Source organism: Dermacentor variabilis, chromosome 8 (assembly GCF_050947875.1).
Source record: "Dermacentor variabilis isolate Ectoservices chromosome 8, ASM5094787v1, whole genome shotgun sequence".
In the NCBI taxonomy this organism is placed as follows: domain Eukaryota; kingdom Metazoa; phylum Arthropoda; class Arachnida; order Ixodida; family Ixodidae; genus Dermacentor; species Dermacentor variabilis.
The window spans coordinates 121,657,571-121,680,683 of record NC_134575.1 but is presented as its reverse complement, the minus strand read 5'-3'; the positions used below and the strand labels follow the sequence as shown (position 1 = coordinate 121,680,683).

Genomic DNA, 23,113 nt, shown 5'->3' with positions numbered 1-23,113 from the left:
ACGAAGAGGTGGTTATAGTAATGAGGTGGACCGCTATTGATGACACGCTGACGTCACAGGTGACGCGAGAGCGACGGCGTAGTCCACAGCACGGACGGACCGGAACATTACAGAGTTCCATACAAGCAATGAGAAGTACACCTACCCTAACCCAACAATAGACGAACTCGAGATATCACAAGCTGGAACCAACATTTAGACAAGGGAACTTTGCGAAACACCTGCTCTCTATAGTTCTCAAAACACCAGACGTATATTGCCCGATGACTAATTATGGTGCAATATGACGCGAAGCAACGTGAAATAATACCAAGACGGGAAAGAGCGAGGAACGTCGCAATAGGGACAGATGAGCCTGGCAAAACTTAGTGGTAAGTTCGACCGCTGTTGATATCATCGTGAACCATTACTTGGTTAACAGAACTGGATTGGGACACCAGAAAAGGCCGCGATGTGACCAACCACAAAAAAAATAATAAAGGCAGCAGTAGCACTAGACCAGATACCGCAGCGCGAAATTAGCGCGAAATCGGGAAATGAATTCACCCGAAATAGGTAACCGACAAGCGACTGTGCGCGCGTCGGCGACACACTCACCCCACAGGCTGGTGGTGATGACCACGCGTCCTCCCTTCGTCCTGCGCACCATGGGCAGGAAGGCGCGCACGGTTCGGGCAACGCCCACGGCGTTCACCTCGAGCATGCGGCGCATGGGTTCCAGCGAGCCCCACTCGAGCTCCGAAGCCCAGATGACGCCCGCGTTGGCCACCAGGGCCCACAGCTGCGGGGCCTCGGCGACGCCGACGCCGTCGTCACCGTCGGGACGTCCAGCACCCTGGTCGTCCTCCTTGTCCGTTCGCCCTGCGTACGTCGTGCACGTCTGTGGGGGCAGCTCATCGGATACAGCGCCGCGCCTACCTGGAACCAGTTACGAGCTCGTGGGACGATGGACTTGAATTCTTCCGTTATAATCAATCGTCTGACTCTAACGGATTAAAAAAAAAATCTTGTCTGATTTTCAGAATTTCTAGCCTAATTTCTGTTAGTGGGCAAAATAAGCCAACAGAGAAACACAAAGACAAAGCAGAAGAACTACACGGGGCAATCGCTTTTCCTGTGTAGTTCTCATTTGTCTTCGTGTTTTTCCGCTGCTTTCTCACAGCCACTAATAGAAACCAACGCGCCTCGCGGACGACGTTGCTGTACTAATTTCCAGCTCGAGTCATGTTAATTTAACATGCCTGCCTGAGTAGTAAGGGCTATACAGACGAAGTAAACTATTCCATATTCTTCATTTTCAACGAACTTGAAACGCACGGTCTGAAATAACCTTAAAACATCACAGCGAGGCAGCCTTTGCATAGTAGTTGATTCCAAACAGAGCCGGAACTACGGCTTGAGCACTAAAAGTGCTTAAAAGAGCCATGACTCCGTCCGCCTGCAGCAGAATGCTGTCCTTATGAAGTCCAAACAGCTGCATGACTAAAGTGCAGCTTGTAAGCAAAAGAAAGTTATTTTCTACGATACGTAACGCTTTCTGGCCTCATTGCATGTTGCCGCCTCTACACAAAACCGCAGCAGACTTCCGAGAGATCAACTTTTGAGAAGCCTTCATCGTCTACCATTCTGGAGCGTAGAATCAAATTAATGATGCATTGAAGAATTCGGCTTTTAGAACGTTCCGCACAGCGACTGCATCACCAAAACTTAGAATTACTGTATGTGCTACCACAGGTAGCAGAGTTGCGCGTCTGTTTTATCACGCCGCTAACGCCTCTATTGGCAGAACGTCATCACGTGGTAGCCAAGCAACCATGCATTGCGGAGAAGCAGATGTTCGGGCCAATTTTTGTATTTCCCGACGCCGCCGGGTTGACTGAACTGGATTGACACAAGTTATCGCCAGTCAAATTCAAATCCAATCCGGCCGATCTTGCCGTTCGCTGTCCACGTGCGTGCTAGCTGCGTAGCAACAACGCAACGTGCGCAGCGCATCTCACGTTTGTTTCGTCGGCCTGCCTCGTGACACCTTACTGCAGTAATTGTTTTTCTTCCTTTGTAAAACTAGTGAAGGGTGTTCAGGTAAAGACACTTGAACAAACAAATTTTCAGTCAACTGCTTATTGCGTCAAGTGTGTATGAGATGAAATTGCTTGACTAACAGCTACGTGCTCTTTAGGCTGTGCTAAAAAATGCACAGCTGGAATAATAAAAGCTACTGCAAGTCTGGATTTTTTAAAATAATGGAAGCGCGTAGAGTTATACAAAAGATTTAGCTGGAATTACCAGTTTTCTGCATGTGATGCACCACACTGCTTTCACAGAAGCGTCGTAAAAAAGCCAGCTCACATTTTCATGATTATGCACTGCTTGGGTTGTTTCTGAATATGAAAGAGGTTACTACTAAGCAAAGATATTTAATCTACTACAGCTTATGTGAATCAGGATGCAAGAGGAATGAATGTCGTCATTTAACATATGGTAAGGGCCTAACTGTGTTTTGAATTATTCCCTATAATGTAGCTATGTCAATCCTGTGAGAAAAACTTTCGCTACACTCCTACAGAAGGCTACTTTTGGAATCCCGGCAGTGAAAAGGCACATAATGAAATCACACTTGCAGGTGTAGCTGATATCCATTGCTTGCTGGTAGATGGATATGTTCCTACACAAGATCTAATGGGGTACCAGAGTCGAAAAATCAATGGTTGGTCATTGATTCACCAGTTATATTTTAGACTGGCTACATGTTGAGAGCTATGGCACATAAGCAAGTATGGGCCTCATTATATTTAGTACAGTTCCCTTTGTAAAAGAGCACAACTTGATAAAGCTCACTATATCAAAATATTTGCACGCGCATACACTAGTGTTCTTGTTTTTTTCTCTGAAATTCGCATTGTGATTTTATTGCCAAAAAAGAGGTAGTTGCGGCTCGGTGCTTTTTGTTACTGTTTACATGCTAAAAGAGCACTGCACTGCTCTTAGTAGCGTATTTATCTCTGTTGAAACAAAACCTAAGTGCCAAGCAGTATTCAAGCGAAGGAAAGTTATTAAAGTATCTGATTGCTTACCTCAATTACTAAAGTTTGTCCAGTTCTTAATAGGCTATGTTATTTCGAACCTTATACTACCTTGTGAATTAGCTTTTTCGCACGAAACTTTTTGTAAGATTTCCGGAATCTATAATATAACATCACCATATTCCCTAAGTTTATTCGGTGCGATCTAATCGTTACCGTCGCGGTTCACGAATGCTGCATCTGATCGGCGTATATAGAATACACAATCTATCCTAGATACGCGAGTGCCCATACGTTATTAGGGCGGAGAAAGTGCACAAGTGAATGCAAGGCAAAAAAAAAACTAATATACGCGCTGCATCTTACGCCGCGCGCTAAAAAAGGGCAGCGCCTTTTTCTTCACAATCTAATCCAGTCAGCTATTTCGATGCGCTTTGTTTGCGATTAGGCGGAAAAGCGGTGCACAAGCGATGCAAAAGCGCCCACGGTCGATTGACGATACGCTAGGCATATCGCCTGCAAAAACGGAGTGCGGCTTCGCCGCATAGACTTGGTTGCTTCTCAGGCAAGATGGCGGACCTACGCGCAACTCTGCTACCTACGGTAGCATATACAGTAACTCTACCAAAGCTAAGCTTATGGCGCCGTCTGTGAGGTGAAAATCGAAACACTTTCCCGACTCTGTGCCAGCTTTCTATGCCTTATGGCGTTGCAACGAACAGCGAATCACTTTAACAGTAAAACGTTGCTAACACTTGGTCCTCAGCGTGACAAAGGACTAAGCAATCGTCGATTTTACCATTTATTTAGGGCTGTCACGATGCAGAACTGGTATAGCAAGGGCGAGAAAGGGAGAGAGAGAGAGATTTATTCTAGTAGAAATGCCGAGAGGTCGGGCTGAGTCAAAGTTCTGGCATGCTATTCAGCATTGGGAGAGGGAGGCGGGAGTAAATAGAGAGAGGAAGTGAGGTGTTGATCTAGAGGGCGAAGTTAATCAGAGCAAACCTGAACCGCAAGGACTTCTGAGTCTGAGATCTAGACCGCTCCCGTGCAATAATTTGATTAGAGTCTTCACCACATCACATCAGGCCAAGAAGCCGGCCTAGGTCCCATCACACAAAGGTTGATTGGTAAACTTGAGCACATCTTGCCTTCGGATCGAAGTGGGTAGGAGAGTAAGGCGTAGGAGGGGGGAAGGGGGAGTAAAAGAGAGAGAGCATAGAAGAAAGAATGAAGTAAAGAATCGTTTACATATATGCAATAGTCTAGGCGAGTGTCTCATTTTAAAACGGAGCTCTTATGGGCCCGTTTCTGGGGCGAGCGTCGGCGTAAGCGAGCGAACGAGCACAGCGAAAGATGAAAGCGAATGTGAAGGGGAGCGGGGGAAGAAAGACGCTAAGAGGAAAGCGGAGGAGGAGGTGCAGCGAAACCATGAAGCGGAAATCGGAGGAACAAAGAATGGTGAAAGGGCGAAAGAAAAAGCGCAGAGCGGCAACGGCGGCTACGAAATGGCGCCAGAGTAACGCACGTAGTCTGCGGGGTCTGTCGGAGGCGGCTGCTGTGAATAGTGCCCACCCGTCACCCATGCGCTGGTCCTCGCGGTCTCCAGATTAGCGAGGCAGTCGTGGCACACTTCGCTCGGTTTGTAACGTGCTGCACGAGACAGACTGTCCGCGCCAGCCAATATATACATCGCGAAATGAAAACACGCATACAGCTGCGATCAAATTCGAAGTTAGTTAGTATAGTAATCGTCAGCGAATTTTTGACTGATAAGTTGTTCGTAGCAGAGCTAGCATTTCAGCATGAAAATGACGGCGAACTAATGCAGGTAAAAATTGAGCTCATCCACAAACCTATTCGCAATGCCTTTAGATAGGTCCCATCTTACTTTTTACATAACCCCATCTCCTCTCCATTATTACAATTATTCACTTCTTTTGATCGTATACTTCCGCTTAATTTACGAAGCCCTCAGTTTAGCTTTCACGTGCAATTATTCTCCTCGCCCAGGGAGGGAAAGTGAGTTGCATAGACCCTATAAAAGAAACTTGCTGCTGGCCTAACGAAAGAAAGCCCCTTCTCGAAGCATTGGTTCCAGGCAGGGGCCGCTCTTGTTCTAACTATACTAGGGAAGCCCATGCCTAGGTATGATTTATGCATCGCGAAATAAAACGAAAGGACGAGCTAAAGACGAGGACAAGCGCTTTTTTTACTCGTCATTCTGTCTTGTTTTGCGCTGCACCTTTTATGGAAAGCCGATTAGCTCAATGCCCCCCTCCCCCCCCAAAATGCTTGGGCTTCGTCGGGATGACGCGCAGCCTACCTTCGCTGGCTAGAATTTTGGTGACCTGCTGCACGGCATCTTCCACCTGGCTGTCGCTCGTCACGTCCATGGGTGCGATCACGTGCACGCTCCCTCTCCCCTCTTCCGACGGGGAAGAGGACAGCGCGCGCAGTTTGTTGGCACCCAGACTGTCCGGCAGGAGGCAGGCGGCGAACACGCGCATGCCGCGAGAGTGCAGGCGAACAGCCAACTCCAAGCCGAAGCCGCTGTCGCAGCCTGCGAGGAGCGTAAAAAAAAAGAAAGAATGAGTGTACGCCGCGCGAGGAGACGCCACAAAAGCAACTGATTATGTCACCGGCCACAACTAGGTCAAAGCACGAAACGATCATTCATCTACATACTGCGCGCACGTACACGAGCACTTTGAACCAGAGTTATTAATTTACATACTACGCACATATCTTCCGCGACCTCAGAGCAAGAACACTGTTCATGAGGAGTACCATGATATTTATAAAAGTGGGCAACTAACGTAAGGATATACCGGTTGTTCATTTGAATACATTAGCTAATTTTGAAATATCACCTGTGGCAGATAGCACAGCTCTGGTCCTCGAGCTAGATTGTCAAAATATGCGGACAATATTTCCACGACAAGCGGAAATGCATAACTAACAAAAATTCACTGATTATCTTTTTGACAGGTAAATAGCTTTATGATCACGTGAGAGATTACTAGCACACATTGCCATTTGCAAAGCGCAGCTGGGCAGTTTACAAGTTGTATACAATTGGAACGAATCCCCAGGATGACACCAGTTTAGATACATTAATTCGCGACCTTTTCAAAGAAATACACCGATGGACAGCTGTTTTTGTCCTTCAATGCATGAAACGGCGTTAAAAAACAAGGACGCTGTAGAATGACAGTACATTTTAAAGGGAAGTTCAACAGCCCATATCTCGAAAATGGTGCCATCCATTATAAGTGGATATGCCTTTCGCTGGGGAGGGGTTTCACAAGTGCACAAAAAATTTCACACATATCAAGTAACAGGTTACACAAGTCATAGACGAAGGAGTCGCGACAATATAAACGTGAAAGTTTCCTTGCACAAACGACGAATTTCCCCATCGCGAAAATTTCATGTTTTCAATAGTCAATATTTCGCAGGTTCTCGTGTTCCAGCAATATACCGCGCCTTCCTTGTGATAGTAGCGTTTTTGATAGCCTTTGAGACTTACATAGCACACCTTGAAATAATTTTCCCATTACGCCGTGAACAGAAAAAGCAGCACCACTCGTTCAACGAGGTAAACGGGACGACATCTCCTGAAGCGGAACTAGCAGCTGCATTGCTGAAGACAGACAACTCAATTGTTGCACGGAACCAAGAGCTGTTTTCAAGAGGTCTCCCTTTCCACACACTGACCAGGAACAATCTGACCAAAACCAGCGTATTCAATGGTGTGACTATCAGAAGGCGCTTATCCGTGCTTCTCGCTTGCTGCGCCAAGTGGTCTTGACATATTTGCCCGCTATACGCGACACCTCAGCAGCATACTTGCCAGGCATCTTCACCCAGGAGGGTAACAATTCACGTTAAGCGACGGAGGGTGAAAGTACCACATGGTAACAAAGACGCTATAGCGAAAGCAAACAGAATGGTGCGATTCCGAATGACCAGTCATCGTCTGCTGCCATCAAAGAGTCCTCGCCGATAACCAGTAAGATCGAGACGACCGGCATATCGGACGTTCATATAACAGGTGCGTGTACCAACGCGCAACTGCTTCACTGCACCGAACATTGAAAGTAGACTGGGCCCGCAGGTAATTCATAACTTTGCGGGTTGATGCAGCAGCCCGTCTACTTGCTCTTTGCCTGTAATCTATTAGTGAGCCGGTATCCGGTGAAACGTACTGTTTCACATTAACCTATACTCTCGTTAGCTGAATGGAAAAGTTGAAGTTTAGCGCACATTTGACTGTACTCTGCGAAGAATTCAGTGCAGTTTCAATTTCCGTAATATGTTCAGGATAGTGCGACAGGGAATGGCATTCACAAGCGCTTTTTTCTGAGCTTAGTGAAACACTGATGCTACTCCTGAGGTAGAGAGGAATCTCTATCGAGAGCGTCCAGTATAACGCACAGAGAGAAATCGCTCGCCGAGTAGCGCGCCAGGCCATCATCCAGGTTGACACTTTCCGCTTCTCATTAAAGCCAGCATCCCTCTCTCGCGCGCGATCTTCTCAAGGATATATAGCCGAGTGTAGAGTCAATTTAATGGCCATATTTGAGCACCAGGTCGACACTTTCCAATTTACAAAATGCTCAAAGCACTACTACGTTTTCCAGGATCGACAGGTCGCTGCGTCCGCATTTAGCTGTGCTTCCTAACTTCTTGTGCATCGGGAGCTGTGATGGTTTCTCCGCTTTCTCATCTTCCGATATCGCGTTTCCGGAACTCCCATCTGTAGGGTCACAAACAAGACACTGCACTCTAAGAAAAATCCCGGGGAAAACGGGAGTAACTGCGCCGTTAGTCCTAAAAAGGGCGCTTTCGTCCCTCAAAGGACTAACTGCATGAATGTGCGGGCCGTGTGCAAATTTCGGAGAGTAAGTGTTTAGTCCCTGCTCGGAAAGAGAGCAATGGGAGGACGAACGGCAACAGTTACTCCCCAGGCACTTCGCTGTTTTCGTCCGTGTCATAGAGCGATGCGGCGAAAACGGTATTGTCTATAAATCGTGAATGGTTCGAAGTTCGTGCATTGTCTATTGAACTACATGCAAAGCAGCACCTTGCCTCTTCGTGATAAAATTACGTGAAACTTAAAACTGGAATGTGAAGAGGCATGCCCTTCGTGCGCACCCCATAAGTGAGCGATACACATTAAACGCGCAAGTCACTGATAGACGGCTAGATTTTCTTGGTCTATAGTACCTGAGTTCCTTCCGTTCCAAGGAGGTTGCGAACTGAAGCGATGTGTAGCTCAAACGGCACGCGCTAAGCGACAGAGAAATTGCGCTTCTCTGTCGTCTTCGGTGCCCCGTTTGAGCTCGCTACACGTATACATGGCGTAGTGCCTCAGTTTAAATCACCCTAAAAATACTCGGGCTGATTTCTTTTCGCAGTCGCTTATGGTTGCAAGTGCACTCAACGTTAGACTCTGACTGCATAGCTTGCACAAAATACAGTCACCTTTATATTGCCGCACTGGCGTTCCCATGCTTAATCTTGTCGAAATAGCCCGTCTTGCCAAGCAAGCGGCGTGGTGAAGTGGTTAGAGTACCTGGCTTGTGAGTGAGAGGACGTGAGTTCGAATCCTGCTGTCGGGCACTTTTTTTTTTAGCTCACTAATTTTTTTATTAGGGTATAAATGCCTATTTTAATTAATTACACCTTTGCGGAGCATCGGAACGAATTACAGTTACTCCCTTGAGGACCATCGGGCAGGGGCAACTGTTAGTCCCCGAAGGAGTAAGCGCATGGGGAGTAACAGTTAATCCCATGTCAGTTCGTCCCCAAAAGGACTAATGGTTGTGGCAAATCAGTTAGTCCCCAAAAGGACTAACCTCCCTACCCCTTTTAGTCCTTTTTTTCTTAGAGTGTGGACTGGTTAACTTCTGCACGTTCAAAACTTGGGCCGGGCTGCTCAAGACAAATGCAGAACAACGAGGTTGAAAATGGACGACAACAACACACACGGAACGGTGCGCAGTCAAACGAATAGGTCCTGATACATGATTATTATATAAAGAGTCACTCATGCGCAGTCGTTAGAATGTTGTTATGCCGTTGATGATGTAGTCCTGTTTCCGCCACTGTTGTTTTCCACGATCTATCGTCTTTCATTTCTTGTGCATGTGCATGTGTGTGTGTGTTCTGTAATAAATAAAAGATGATGTGTTGCTTCACGTAACACCACTTTGTACCAGCCACCTGTGCATTCGGCATGCACAGCTTTCTTTTGTTTTGTTTGCAGACTTTGCCCGATTCGTAAGTCGTCAATAAAGAGAGACCGAATTTGCTATGTTTTCTTTTTTATTCGTAAGACTTGTTTGCTGCTGACAGAGTCGTCTTCGCTAAACATGCCTCCTGTGTTGCCCAATTTCTCAGCGTAAGTTTTTACGAACCTACGCTTCTTACGTGCGCTCTGTGACACGGGTGCACACACATATCCGATACAGTCAACACGGCAGCACTTAGACGAGTGATAGGCGTTTCTTTCGCACGCTTTACTTCTCTCATTTATCTCACTTCACTCAATTATCGTTCATTAAACCATAATTGCTGTAACGCCCCGTTTATCCTTCTCCCTGCAATATCCCAGCTTCGACATCACGCATGCAAGTGTGTGTGCATATGTATATATATATATATATATATATATATATATATATATATATATATATATATATATATATATATATATATAAACGAGAGGAAAGGGGGTTAACCGAGGGTCCCGATTTTATTAGTCATATCATAAGAAGCCAACAAACATTGACACCAAGGACAACATAGGGGAAATTACTTGTGCTTAATAAATGAAATAAAGAAATGAAGAATTAATGGAAAATAAAGTGGATGAAAAAACAACTTGCCGCAGGTGGGAACCGAACCCACAACCTTCGCATTTCGCGTGCGATGCTCTACCAATTGAGCTACCGCGGCGCTGTTTTCCCATCCACTTTCTTGGGTATTTATGTGTCCTAGTATAACCCTGGGAGTGTTAGCCAGCGCCACCACACACAGACCTTGGCATCCACTTTATTTTCCATTAATTCTTCATTTCTTTATTTCATTTATTAAGCACAAGTAATTTCCCCTATGTTGTCCTTGGTGTCAATGTTTGTTGGCTTCTTATGATATGACTATATATATATATATATATATATATATATATATATATATATATATATATATATATATATGTATGTATGTGTGTATGTGTGTATGTATGTATGTGTATGTGTGTATGTGTGTATGTGTGTATGTATGTATGTGTATGTGTGTATGTATGTGTGTATGTATGTGTGTGTGTGTGTATGTGTGTGTGTGTGTATGTATGTATGTATGTATGTATGTGTGTATGTATGTGTGTATGTATGTGTGTATGTGTGTAAGTGTGTATGTGTGTAAGTGTGTATGTGTGTAAGTGTGTAAGTGTGTAAGTGTGTAAGTGTGTGTGTGTGTGTGTGTGTGTGTGTGTGTGTGTGTGTGTGTGTGTGTGTGTGTGTGTGTGTGTGTGCGTGTGTGCGTGCGTGCGTGCGTGCGTGCGTGTGCGTATGTGCGCGTGCGTTGCCATGTAGAAACAACTGCATGCTTGCCTATAACGTGCGAACATCGCACAGCGAGACGCTGTTAAACAACCGCACGCTTTTTGAGTACGCACCGTTAGATTAGCTCCCCGTCGCTACATACTCCTGCTTCTCGCCGCCACTCCACTTAACTAACAAACGATAGCGACCTACGCGAGGCGAGCCTCGGCGGTCGACAAGATGCACTGCGGAGGCCTACCTTATCACCCTGAATGTTTTACCACTTACTGGAGCAGCTGTGTCCACTGTACACATGGGCTGCGTGACTGCTGGTGGATTTCCGATGTGTCACCGTTTTCTGAAAGCGAAATTTGCCAGACCCCGCGACCTCTACTAGGCGGTGGAAACGCGCATGTTGCGCCACGCCGACGTCGCGCTCTCTAAAATAGATGCGTCGAGTGGGCTGTTGGCTGTGCAAGTTTATTAGGACATCGAAGTTTGACTAAGTTGGTACAATTTCGAAGCAGGACGGGGAAAAGCAATGCTGACAGAGGACCAGTAACGCTGACAATAGTGTAATGCGGATGAAAAAGAAAAGACAGGACAAGCGCAGCACTCAGGTTTTTCTATTTATGTAAGAAAATGTTGACACCTCGTAGAGGCGCCGGGTACTCCTCTATACTCTCAAAGTAATAAAAAAAGAACACCCTCGCTAAAGTGAAATTTACAGAGAGGCAGCATCGTTCCTTTGTGCGCACTGCACAAACTCCGCGAAACACGAAAAGCAAAACCGAAGAAAAAAAGAACGCTGCGAAAAGGCTTCAAGAATGAAATTGCGTGGCATGTGACATACCATCACCCAGACAACATGAAAAAAAGATATCTTTCTTTATGCCCGATCACATGTGCGCCAGGTTAAACCACATATCGACATTCCTCGTCAGCTGACTGGCCGCCCCTTTTGCCCGACTTTCGCTGCGCATCGGGAGCTCGAAACCAGCGCGGTACTAACGTGCGTGTGCGTGTTTGAAAGCCGCCAAGGAAATTCGCACCAACCAGATGTCCTTGGCATTCAGTGCGTTTTCCTGGAGTGATCAACTAGAAGCGAGCCGACATTAGCGCCCCGACGATGATGATCGAGTGAGATTCGAGGTCGTCCGCAATCAAAAGCGCGTGCCAGGAGTGAAAGGAGCCGGCAGGCGACCCTGGACATATAACCGCCTCCGATTTCCTGGAGTTTCCTGACCTGCCTTCAAGGCAATGGCTTTTAAGCGTTTATTTTTTTTTAATGAGTTCGGCTATATAAGGCAAATCGATCATCAAATGCCGAAGAAAAATAGGAAGTAAACGTCCTTCGTTATAGTGGTTAGGGTAATGCCTATCTAGCAAATTGCTAAATATATGAGCATGAAGACCGTACCATGGCCACAACTTTCTTGCCGGTGAATACTCACAACTGCTTATGACTGAATATGCTAGCCCTCTTTGGGATTCGTGACAAAAGTACCTGGTGGAGAAAATAAAAGGGATGAAAAACAATGCGGCCAGGTTCATCGTGAGCAGGCTTGGCCGGCATAGCAGTTGTACAGAGATGAATGCCAAACTATACATCTCGATGAGTTACCATTCCCTACAAGGAAATAAGGACTAAATCTTTTCTATGCATATGCAACAAGAAAACTGGGATAAGCAGGGATGAATATATTCAACCGCCAAATTATGTCTCCGCACGGACTCACCATATGTTTATAATTGGAGAGTATCGAGCCAGGGCGAGTCTGTTCACCAATTATTTAGCTTTTTTTTTGTAATAGGTATTACCAAGCGAAACACTTTGTCACATGCACAAATGTCAAGTGTAAATGAAAACGTATGATACATCCAAGCCAGTACAATTATGCCATCCCTTTTGCACGATTTTATTTGTTCTCACCCTACAACGCCCACGACAGGTCGGGACTGGCAATAAAATGAGCAGCATTCGGACAGCTCGCGCAGCAATAAAAATAAAATAATAACTTCAGTAATCGTGCACACATTTTCGCACGTTACTTGTTTTTGCAACTTTCGTGCAGAAACTTATGTGCAAGGCAGAAAAACACAGGCAGTTAATCTGCGGGTGAATGCAACCTTCTGCTTGGCCAAGGTTGCTCCACTTCTCTCGAACGAGCACGGCAGTGCTAATATATATGGCCACATTACTCAAGGCACGACCACCTTTGACGGCACGCACGACGTACTGTGTTCCGAGAGCAGCGGTGAACAATGGGTTTTATTTCATCCTAATTCCTGCACACCATAATTGCTAACTCGCGCACGCGCGTCCTTCAAGTCGCTTAACTACTCAATTCTTCTTCAGAAAAAGACACCACGTGAGCGAGTGCTCCCTAAATCGAGATTTATTTACTCCAATTACTAAGCCTCCCATATAAGTACGCAAAATATCATCGTAACGACTAGACTACCAGACGAGTCTGCAGCACATTGGAATAAAATTATGAAAATATTATGAAACTGGCACATTCATTAATAGTCAACCATAATTTGCCACTAAAGGGAATAATTTCGATAGAACCAACACACTATCCGTGCCCGAGATTCCCGTTGACCAATGTGAGCTGCGTTGTTTGCAAGAGGGCTTCCTGACTGGCCAGCCATCGGGTGTCCACCAGTGATAATAGCGACCCACTTGATAGCCGAATGACAAGCGCACCGATGAACAGCGTAGCGAACAGCACTCAGGTGAGAGCTTTCCCAATGCGAGCCCTGGTCTCCCTGATGTGGTGCTCGCTACGTCAACCTAGTAACGCGTGTTCATAAATAGTGAGCTTCAAAGACATCCCCGTTCCTTACTTGTTATGCCTGCCGGCGTTGAACAAAGGTCATTGTGCGGTTAATGTACTCAGCATGAAATGATGCCCCATTCAAGCAGTTCCGTGATGAAACGCTCCTTGACGAGAACTGACCTTGAAAGTTACATTCCCTGCGTTCAGGTAGCGAATCGACCAAAATCTGCGGATACCGCGTGGAAGCACCCCTGCCGGTGGACGCATGATTAGCAACTCGAAGAACAGGAGATATATAAAGATCGCTCTTTATCCATAGCGGACAAAATTGATATGTTACACATGAATATAAAAAAATTTAATCATAGGGAAATACAACTTTTGTAAAACCGTTGTAACCAACGTAACAAATTCACGTAAGATGTAAGATGACATATTGAATTTGTCCGCTTTGAATGATTTAATGGATGCCGTTTACAGAACCGCGATATCAGTTCTTGATGCATAGCTATCAACTTGTAAACTTCGTGCTTCTATTTTTTTCAAACGGTCAAATATTTGAAAATCGTTTTAAGAAAACTGAAGCCCTAAATCGAAATTCCGCTTCCAACAGTCACTAGAACTTTCTCTTTCAAATGCAACAAATTTCATCAAAATCGGTCGAGGGGTTATCTCATAAAAACGTTTTTGCGTTTTACATGTATTTGAATAGGCCGCGTCGGAGTTGGGCCCGAGCTAAAGCTTCCTCTTAATGAGGCTACGTTAAAGACCCCATTCAGGTCATCTTAGACGGCCGTATCCTTGCTTCTCTTTTAATGGGAATATCATTTTTGTCTACTTTAGCCGATCGATCGATCAATCAATCAATCAATCCATTGTCTGAATGTTATAAACAGGGATAAGGTGATTCATGAAGGCCTTCTGGGCCACCTTATCCCCTCTGAACCTTTGTACCGCAGTGGCTACTCCATCTGTCCATCCCCTTCTTCATGTTGGATATCTATCTATATACTCTGATATGCCGACCCAGTGGACCAAGTTGTCTGCCAGCTTGGGCCACTAGGTATAGGCTCGTGGTCGTAATGACGTCGTCGTCGTTTTAGTGTCATCATTTTAGCTTCGTGATTTTACTCTCGCCGTGCGCCGTCGTCAGGCCCTCTACTACGACCCAGTGATACAAGTTGTCTAGTACGAGTAGCTTGTGCCATGCTTGAATGTTTGGGGTCGAAAGGCCGTCGTGGTAGTGGCGTCGTCACCATTCCAGCTTTGTCATTCTACTCTCTTCATGCCGTCCCGATCACGCCATCTTCGTCAGGCTGTCGTCCTATCACTGTGATCACTTGAGCAACGTCATCTCATTGTTATCCTGCCACCGACGCTATACGCCTTTGTCGTTCCATCGACGTCATTTCTTCTTCGCCGTTTCATCGTCGCTGCTTCGGCGTTGTACAGTCGTTCACATTCCTCCATGCTCATGGGCGACCTTGACAAGCGAGTGCCACAGCAATGTGGGACGATATCGGAGTACGCCGAATATAAACGAAGCAAGAAAATTATCAGAATTACCACTACGTGTATGACATTATCTTGAATTTCGAAGTACGGTCTGGCACTACATTGCTCGATTGCTATTCGCCTTACCATCAACATTCAACGTGAGATGAGTTCTGCCGTAATTGTTTTTTTTTTTCACGTGAGGAGAGGTTACAATTAAGTGCTAATTGATGTTTTGCTTACACAGCCTTTTCGTAATTGGTCCTCAACTGTGTGATGGGCCATATCGGCTATGGATCCACATGCTGTCACAGTTAATTTGTACACCTTTAAGTGCAATAAACGTTCTTATTATTCTTCTACTACTTGTTCTTCAACAATACCATTGCGCGGAATTCGCGTTCTTCGTTGGGGGCGAGCGCTTTTGCGTACCAACAACGAGATAAGACAAAACGAAAATGAAATAGGAGGCTTCGGACCATGCCCACACGAACGAGAACATACAACCTTCAGTTACAAGGAAAAATAGACGCGTGTCGCCGTATAATTCCGAAACTGAACCGATGTTTTTCCCGGGGAGCACAGGCGAAATGAATTACGACACGCAACTCTCGCTTCGCTGACGCGCGTCTTTGCATTAGTGCCACTGCACAGTCGATCCTTACGACATCAATTGCTTGCCCGGCTCTTCACTCTTATGCGCAGCGGTGACTCAGTGCTTATTTTTGGCTTTGGTGTTGGATCGCGCGTGCAAATCCCGGCAACGGCGGCCACATTTCGATGGGGACGAAATGCAAAAACGCCCCTGTACTTAGATTTAGGTGCACGTTAAAGAACCGCGGCCAGGTAGTCGAAATTAATTCGGAGTCCCCTGCTGCGGCGTGCCTCATGATCAGATCGTGGTTTCGGCACGTAAAACCCCATGATTTATATTTTAGGTCAACTCAGTGGTTGTGTGGCCTTCTGCTGCTCAGAGCTGAATGCGGGACTGAATGCAGCAGCATGGCGCAGATTGAAGGCGGGCTCGTTAAGTGGGCTTTGCGGCAGGCTGAATTAAAACGCAATGTGTAGGGGATCAAAATTAATCACGACCTATCCAGTGCGACGCCATCTTTAGCTAACGCCACAAATTTAGGATGTTAAATAGCAGGTTCTGTTTATTTTATTTGTTTCACCACTTCAATTCCTTTACTTCATCAGGATCGAAAGCAGAGCAAGTTTTCAAGCATTCGCCTTAGCGCTTCTGCGGCGCTCACATAAAAGCGGGCACAACAGAAGAGTAAATGCACAGGACAGCCGCTGTCCACTATAGTCATTTGCACTTCCTTTTAATATTTGGCTGTTTTCACATGGGCGCTGTGTAAACCACAATAAGAATGCGTTTTACTTTTGTTGTTACTGTTTAAGCGCATAATTTACAAATCCCCTTCATTTCAATGGAAATGGCTCCTCCTTGAAGATCAATATTCAGTCTATCGAAGTTGCCCAACTCTACCCACACATTAAATTAGGAAATGACGGACCAGCACCAGAACGTCGAGTTTCGGAGAGCTTGTGAATTACACGAATCGATGCACGCTAAAGAAACCGGACAGATAACTCCACAACCTAAAAAAGGAACGTAGCTCTTCAAAAGCGCCCAGACGGGGCACTGAAGAACAGGGCGGCCGTCAACTTCCCCGAGAACACGGGCCCAGTTAATTATGCTGATCACCTGGCTTAATCGGCTATCGCAAAGCTAAATTACGCGGGGTAGTGCATATATAAAGGCGCCAGTTGGCGCAGTATAGGTTACACCTTCGTGGCGTCGCGCCAGGAATAAAATCTTACCTACATGCCAAAACATACTTTTTTTCCTGTTCTTTCACTTGGAGCGAACATAGCTTATACGAACTAGAAAATGAGGAAGTCATGCTCGCTCTAAAAATTATGCACATTCAACGCACATCCTGGAATACACGTGAGGCGAAGCTTCCGTGAAGAGCTTATAATGAAACGCTATAAATTTGCCCACTTCATTCCCGCGCCTTTGGCACAAAGCAAGGTGGCGCGCGCGAGCACGCGTTCTCGCGTAACCGCGCTATGCACTGTGACACACGCGGCGTTCATCTCAAAGAACAAGTTGGCGTTGGCACGATAGAAGTGTACACGCGATTGCGGCCTACACTCAATGGAGAATCGGGCTGCCGTGCAGGAAGACCGAGCTTCAATCCCACCGTCAGGCACGCAGTTCAACTTGCTTTCTAAGTGCGAGCCATTCGGTGAGACAGCAGCAGCCACAGTTAGAAAAGTCCGGGAGAGCTTGCCAAGGAACCTTCGCTTTCAAACGTATCCGCGACCTGAGAGACAGCCGCGAATATTGTGTTTTTCAAGCCGAGTACTCCAACCACTATGGCATAGCCTATCTTTTTCGTTATAGCGCGCGAGTAACGTCGGAATTGGCAGCTCACAAATGCCGGTGTAACATGGTCGGAGTCATCTGGCGCATCGTAACACTGAGCGCGGCAGTGCCGTGGTAGATGCTGTATAGGTTGATGAGTACGCGGCGATTCGGTTTGCTCTGACTTGAATTTTGTTTAGTGAATATAGCCTGAAAACTACAGAAAATTGGACAAGAGGTGGAAACAAAGCCGCAACTACGCATGATGCCACGGGCACTAAGCTCGGAACGATTTCAGCGCCACAGTTCCCTGTGGCAATTTTTGTAGGAAACAATATGCGTTACGCGGACAGAATCAATTCTTGTTTGAGAGCAGCACTGCAGCGGCATAAAAGTGAGGACGGGGGAGGGGGGGCGGAATCAGATTTGTTATAATTCGCGGACCTTCGTTTGGAAACGAGTCACACGAGTGATAGCATGCTCCAAAGAATAGAAATTTATATTTCCGAATGCCCTCTGACTAAGGGTGATCCATTAGCGAAGCTTCTTAATCAGCTCGAATAAGAATATCAAAAAAGGACCCCCGATTACCGAATCGAATCTTTTACCATTTCTGGAGCAACATAACATACGAATGTTTTGACCACATGGCACCAAAATTTACAGGGACCGACAGAGTAGACAGCACAAAGCGCTGTAGGTCCCTGTCAATGTTTTGTGCGCTGCGATCAAATAGACTTACGTAACCAACTAGCCCACCAGTTCGTCGTGATAAAATACGAAGTTTGTGCGGAGTAGGTTCAATAAAAGAAATCTGCCTTATACACACCGACACTTGCATGTAATGGCATTTACAAGTAGGCGTCCGAATGACTGAGGAACTTGTAAATGATAAACAGCTGCTTCGTATAAACTGTGGCAACACGGAAGTGAAAGAAAACAGCGCGTTAACAGATTCACATGCCGTGCTGTGTTCACTAAATAAGAAAAGTGCGGTACTACATAGTATCACACATTGTTTTAGATTGGATGCAGACATGGTGAGACTACTCGAATAATACATCTCAACAAATCCGTCTATAGCGTGTAAAAAGCGGGCCATTGTTATAGAATAAATGGAAAATATTGAACAACAGGTATGTGCCCCGTGCAATGTCTCGTGTGCAATAGCCGCAGCTTTCTTGCAGCGAAATCATCCGTAGCTGTCCCCTAAGGGCCATCATTCTCTCTACCTCGAGTCTTCAATGACTGTTTCCATTCCTGAACTACGCGAAAGAAATTAATACTTGACAACTTCGAATAGTAAATCCTCGCATCGAATAAGAATGAAATACCAAGGACTACAAGATTGGTATTCAAAATTTTGAACATTCGCACACGCATATTTCTAACAGAGAATGTTGACATATTTAGGTTAATTTATGGGGTTTTAAGAGCCAAAACCACGATCTGATTACGAGGCAGGCCGCACTGGGAGACTCCAGAAATTCGGACTAGCTGGGCTTCTTCAACGTGCACACGGGGTTGACATATTTTCAGTAACTGTAACAAATTGCAATAGCTAAAATGTGTGAATTATTCCAAACTAATTAATTACGCACAATACAAAATTCTGGGGACTTCTTCATTTTGCTGGTAACAAAATCCAGTTGGCTTCACCCGCATAGAATGTTTTGGTTTTTAATGTACCAGCGTTCTCAGAACCCTTGACGCTCTTTCCGATATTTATGTATGACCGGTTGTTATCGCTTTCTTTTTTTTTTTCCTAACCAACTCGGGTCATCGCATACGTGCCACTGGGCATGGGTCGATCCTCAGTGAAGGAAATCGCGAGAACGGAGCCCATCTGCTGTACAGGCCACGCACAAGACGCATTTCGGCCATCGCAATACAGTGTGTGTCGCTACGCTGTTTGAACGCTAATTGGATGAGCGTTGACAGACGTGCCCAAACGGTTTCTGCCACATTTAATTTTGTCTTGTGGCTTGGTGCACGATAACTGGTACGAAACTACGAAAAGTACGAAGCTGTGGTCCGGAAGCGTCAGCTGCTGCGTACTTCAGATCCTAGGAGCCTCTGTTAAGAGGAAGCTTTAGCTCGAGTGCTCCTATCTAAATACATGTAAAAGGAGAATTCGTTTTTCTCGGCAACCACTGCACCAAATTTGACGAGGTTTGTTGCATTTAAAAGACAAACTTAATATCTAGTGACATTTGGTTTCGAATTTTTGAGTTAGGTTGTCAATTTTTTATTAAAAATTGTCAAAAATTGAAAATTTTGAAAAAACGATACTATCAAGTTTACAACTCTGTCACTCAACCACTAAAAATGATAATACAATTCTGTGAATTGCATCTAATAGTACATCTAAAGCGGACAATATTGATATATTACACATGAATATAAAAAATTTAATCAAAGGGAAATACAACTTTTGCAAAACCGTTGTAACCAACGTAACAAATTCACGTAAGATGTAAAATGACATATCGAATTTGTCCGCTTTGAATGATCTAATGGATGCCGTTTACAGAACCGCGATATCAGTTCTTGATGCAGAGCTATGAATTTATAAACTTCGTGCTTCTATTTTTTTTCAAACGGTCAAATATTTGAAAATCGTTTTAAGAAAATTCAAGCCCTAAATCAATATTCCGCTTCCAACAGTCACTAGAATTTAACTTTCTCTTTCATATGCAAAAACTTTCATCAAAATCGGTCCAGGGGTTATCTCATAAAAACGTTTTTGCGTTTTACATGTATTTGGATAGGCCGCGTCGGAGTTGGGCCCGAGCTAAAGCTTCCTCTTAACGCTGCAGTACTGTCAGTGTCAATGCAAAGAGGAAAAGGCTTTTTTTTTTTTTTTTACAAGAGCACGAGTGATTCTTTAAGTACATGCACGCGTAGTGCATCCGCATAATTCCTGTTAGTACTGACTAAATTATGAGAGTCAGAAAGCCGTGCAAAATGCTCGGAGATTCTTTAACATTATACGATTGCACTAAAAGATCATCGGAAAAAGAAACACTAACAGTTGCACTCTCACGCGCGGCCTTGAAATTAAGTAACGATCGCACAATTGATTGCCAGCCGAGCACAGCGATCCAGGCGTGCCGGTCTACTCTTAAGGAAAACAGCGGCCGCCCTCACAGAACCCGCTAGGACGCCACTAACGTACAGGCTACAAAAGCATGGCGTGATAGCGAATAAAAGTATTAGCCAAAGCAGATAACCAATGAAAACATGTTCTTACAAACAAAAATCAGCCAGATTGTCGACAAAAGGAAGCTGAACGGTTAACTTTAGGCACTTGAGCAAGTTTGTGAAGTCCCGACAAAACACCGTGTACGCATCACCTTCGCAGACCTGCGAACAATCGCGCTTTGCCCTATACGTAAGTGCACACCCAGCTCTGCACACGAACCACGCTGAGCACCAGGCCCTTCTGCAACTTCCACAGTGGGATTAAACTTGCCACCCTTCCTCCCAGGCCCACTGTTTCTCAATCGCGTACGTCGACCCTGTGATTACTGATCGACACAGTCAGACTCTGGACTTCCTCGCTTTGCTACGTTGACGCGATGCTTCTCGGCTCCTCTGCACCAACGAAAACTACGCGGACTACATTCGATGTACGGATTCAAATCAAGGTAATACGTTCCGCCCACAGCAGGAGCTCAAACTGAGACCCCGAACAAAATGAGTAGTCTTGGAAATCTTCTCCGTCTATATTCGCGTTTTTCGCACAACCATCGCCTGATCTCCGCAGAATAATGCGTTAAACTATGCACGTCGGCAAATTGGCACCGCACATGACTTCCTCTTCTTAATCCGCTTATAAGGAAAACAGGCACAGGAAACCATTAGCTTGCAATGCACAAAGGCAAAAGCCACATGTATTTCGAGACGAGAATTACTAGCCGGCGACACCACTAAGGAAAAAGCAGGCACTGTGAGAGAAAATAAGAAGCCAAGGTCGAGCGCTGAATGGAAGCTCTGCCAGCTAGTGAACGAATGTATGTTGTCTGAATTAAGTTTTCGGGATGTGTCCCCGCAAGGGGAGCTTAGGTTATCTGTCTCTAAAATGGAAACTGCTCGCGAGGAGAATGTCAGCACACCGGACCCACAGCACGATGCTCCATTGGAACGACAAGAAATGAGAGGGAGCTTTATACGATACAAGTGCAGAAATCTTTGTGGAGGAATGCCAAGCAACGAGTCAGCAATCAGACAAAAACGCGCCGGAATTCTGGCTGTTGTCAAAAGGCAGACGCTTTTTGCGAAATGACGGAGACAAAATAGAGACGACATAATTAAAAAACAACACTCGACGACGGAGTCAAAATACTATATTTACAACAGGGGCAAAACCATCAAAAGCGACGAATAGATAGCGTCTCCATGTCGTCACGCATGCCATATTGTAGTTTTGTTTGTGGCTTCCATAGCGATGTTGTAGATAAGGTGATCGAGATAACACAGAGGCTTTCTTCGAGCCATGACTGCACAGTATAACGGCATCTTCGATGACGTCAAGGCGCAATCCACATCGCATTATAAACGAACATTAGGCCAATTAGGCCTGGAACACTAGAAATCTTGCTGAATCACGCAATTGTGATCAAATCGTTCGAGTGTTTGCGCGCGAAATATTGAGCGAGTGTTTACGCGAGCAGGAGGACGCGAAACATGAGCGCTTGCTTTCACATGTTGATTGTTAAAGCTATTTCTTGCTACGTTCGCAGTGAAACCTACACGAAAGCACTCTGCTACGTGTGCGTGCTCCTCTTCCTTTTCTAAGATGTTCACAGCCACAATGTATACTGAACCAACCATCAGAACTTCGCCCGTTTCAGGCATACGATCCACTGAAGTGGGTAAATATACATGCAAAAATATACTCATGCCGAACACCCAATAAGATTGAGTTCCATACAAGATAATAAATAAGAATAGTCGATATTCATGGAAGGGAATATTGTCGTTCACCCGAGTGTTACACGAAGCTACAAAGGAAACCCATACGGGCTTCCCAGAAAGGAAGCTTCGCAATAGAAGAAAAATTTGGCCTGCTCCGGGACTCGAACCTGAAACCAAGATCTTTCCGGGTCGGTTTCCTTCGGTGGTTCCTGTTACATTCTGGTGGATGACGTTGGCTTTGCTTTCTTAGACCTTACTCCACCTTACGGGCTCCACCATACTCGGTAAATATTCCCCTATGTGCTGCGACACTGGCTCCATAAATTTTGATTGAAGCATTCGTTGGATGTCGGTACATCCGCAATACATTTCTTTGTTTCAGATAAGTCTTAGTGGCGCTGTACTTCAGGCCAGGACGTGATTACACTCCGGTGACGGTACACACTCTTGAATGGAGACGCAGAGTGCGGCCTTCCACGAGGAAATTGCTACGCATCTTCGATTTGTGGCAGCGCCGTCGGGATACGAAGACAATGGCGGACCTCGGTGGAACAGAAGAAAGAAAAGAGGAAGAGAACTGTCGGCCTTGGACAGGATAAGCGAAATGGATACGACCTCGTACCCATGGCATTCGCAGTACCGGGACGTGTTCTACAGTTTTGCTCAAGTAGCATAAACGGTGACGCATTCTTTCCAGGTGTTTTGCTTGCTATCCAGTAAGATTGCGCTAGGTAAATATCGAACGACGAGACAATGAGGCATGAAAAAAAAAAAAAGAAGACCCCGGCGGTTCAACAACGCCGCTTGGTCGCCTGTCTCCGCCTTTTTTTTATTATTATTATTCTTATTATTCTTAAAATTCTCGTGGATGCGCTCCTCCGGAAACTAAACCTATAGAGTACTGCCACGAGATGGTTGCTGGGCGTCCCACCCTTTGCCAATCCCAATGTTTCTGCG

General features: G+C 45.5%; 1 protein-coding gene and 1 non-coding gene across 3 annotated transcripts in view; both read right to left on the bottom strand.

The window, feature by feature from the left end:
- Window positions 1-23,113, bottom strand: part of LOC142590561 (short-chain dehydrogenase/reductase family 9C member 7-like) — a 47,936-nt gene that overhangs the window by 9,343 nt on the left and 15,480 nt on the right. The window contains exons 2-3 of one of the 2 annotated variants that reach the window (XM_075702809.1): window positions 5,350-5,586; window positions 598-918 (exon numbers count right to left, since the gene is read on the bottom strand). In XM_075702809.1, the coding sequence (XP_075558924.1) occupies window positions 598-918; window positions 5,350-5,586 (558 nt within the window). The remainder of the gene's footprint in view (window positions 1-597; window positions 919-5,349; window positions 5,587-23,113) is intronic. The other variant, XM_075702810.1, reaches the window with a different exon arrangement.
- TRNAS-CGA (transfer RNA serine (anticodon CGA)) lies at window positions 9,917-9,989 on the bottom strand. Its single transcript has one exon. It is a non-coding gene; the product is annotated as a tRNA-Ser (tRNA).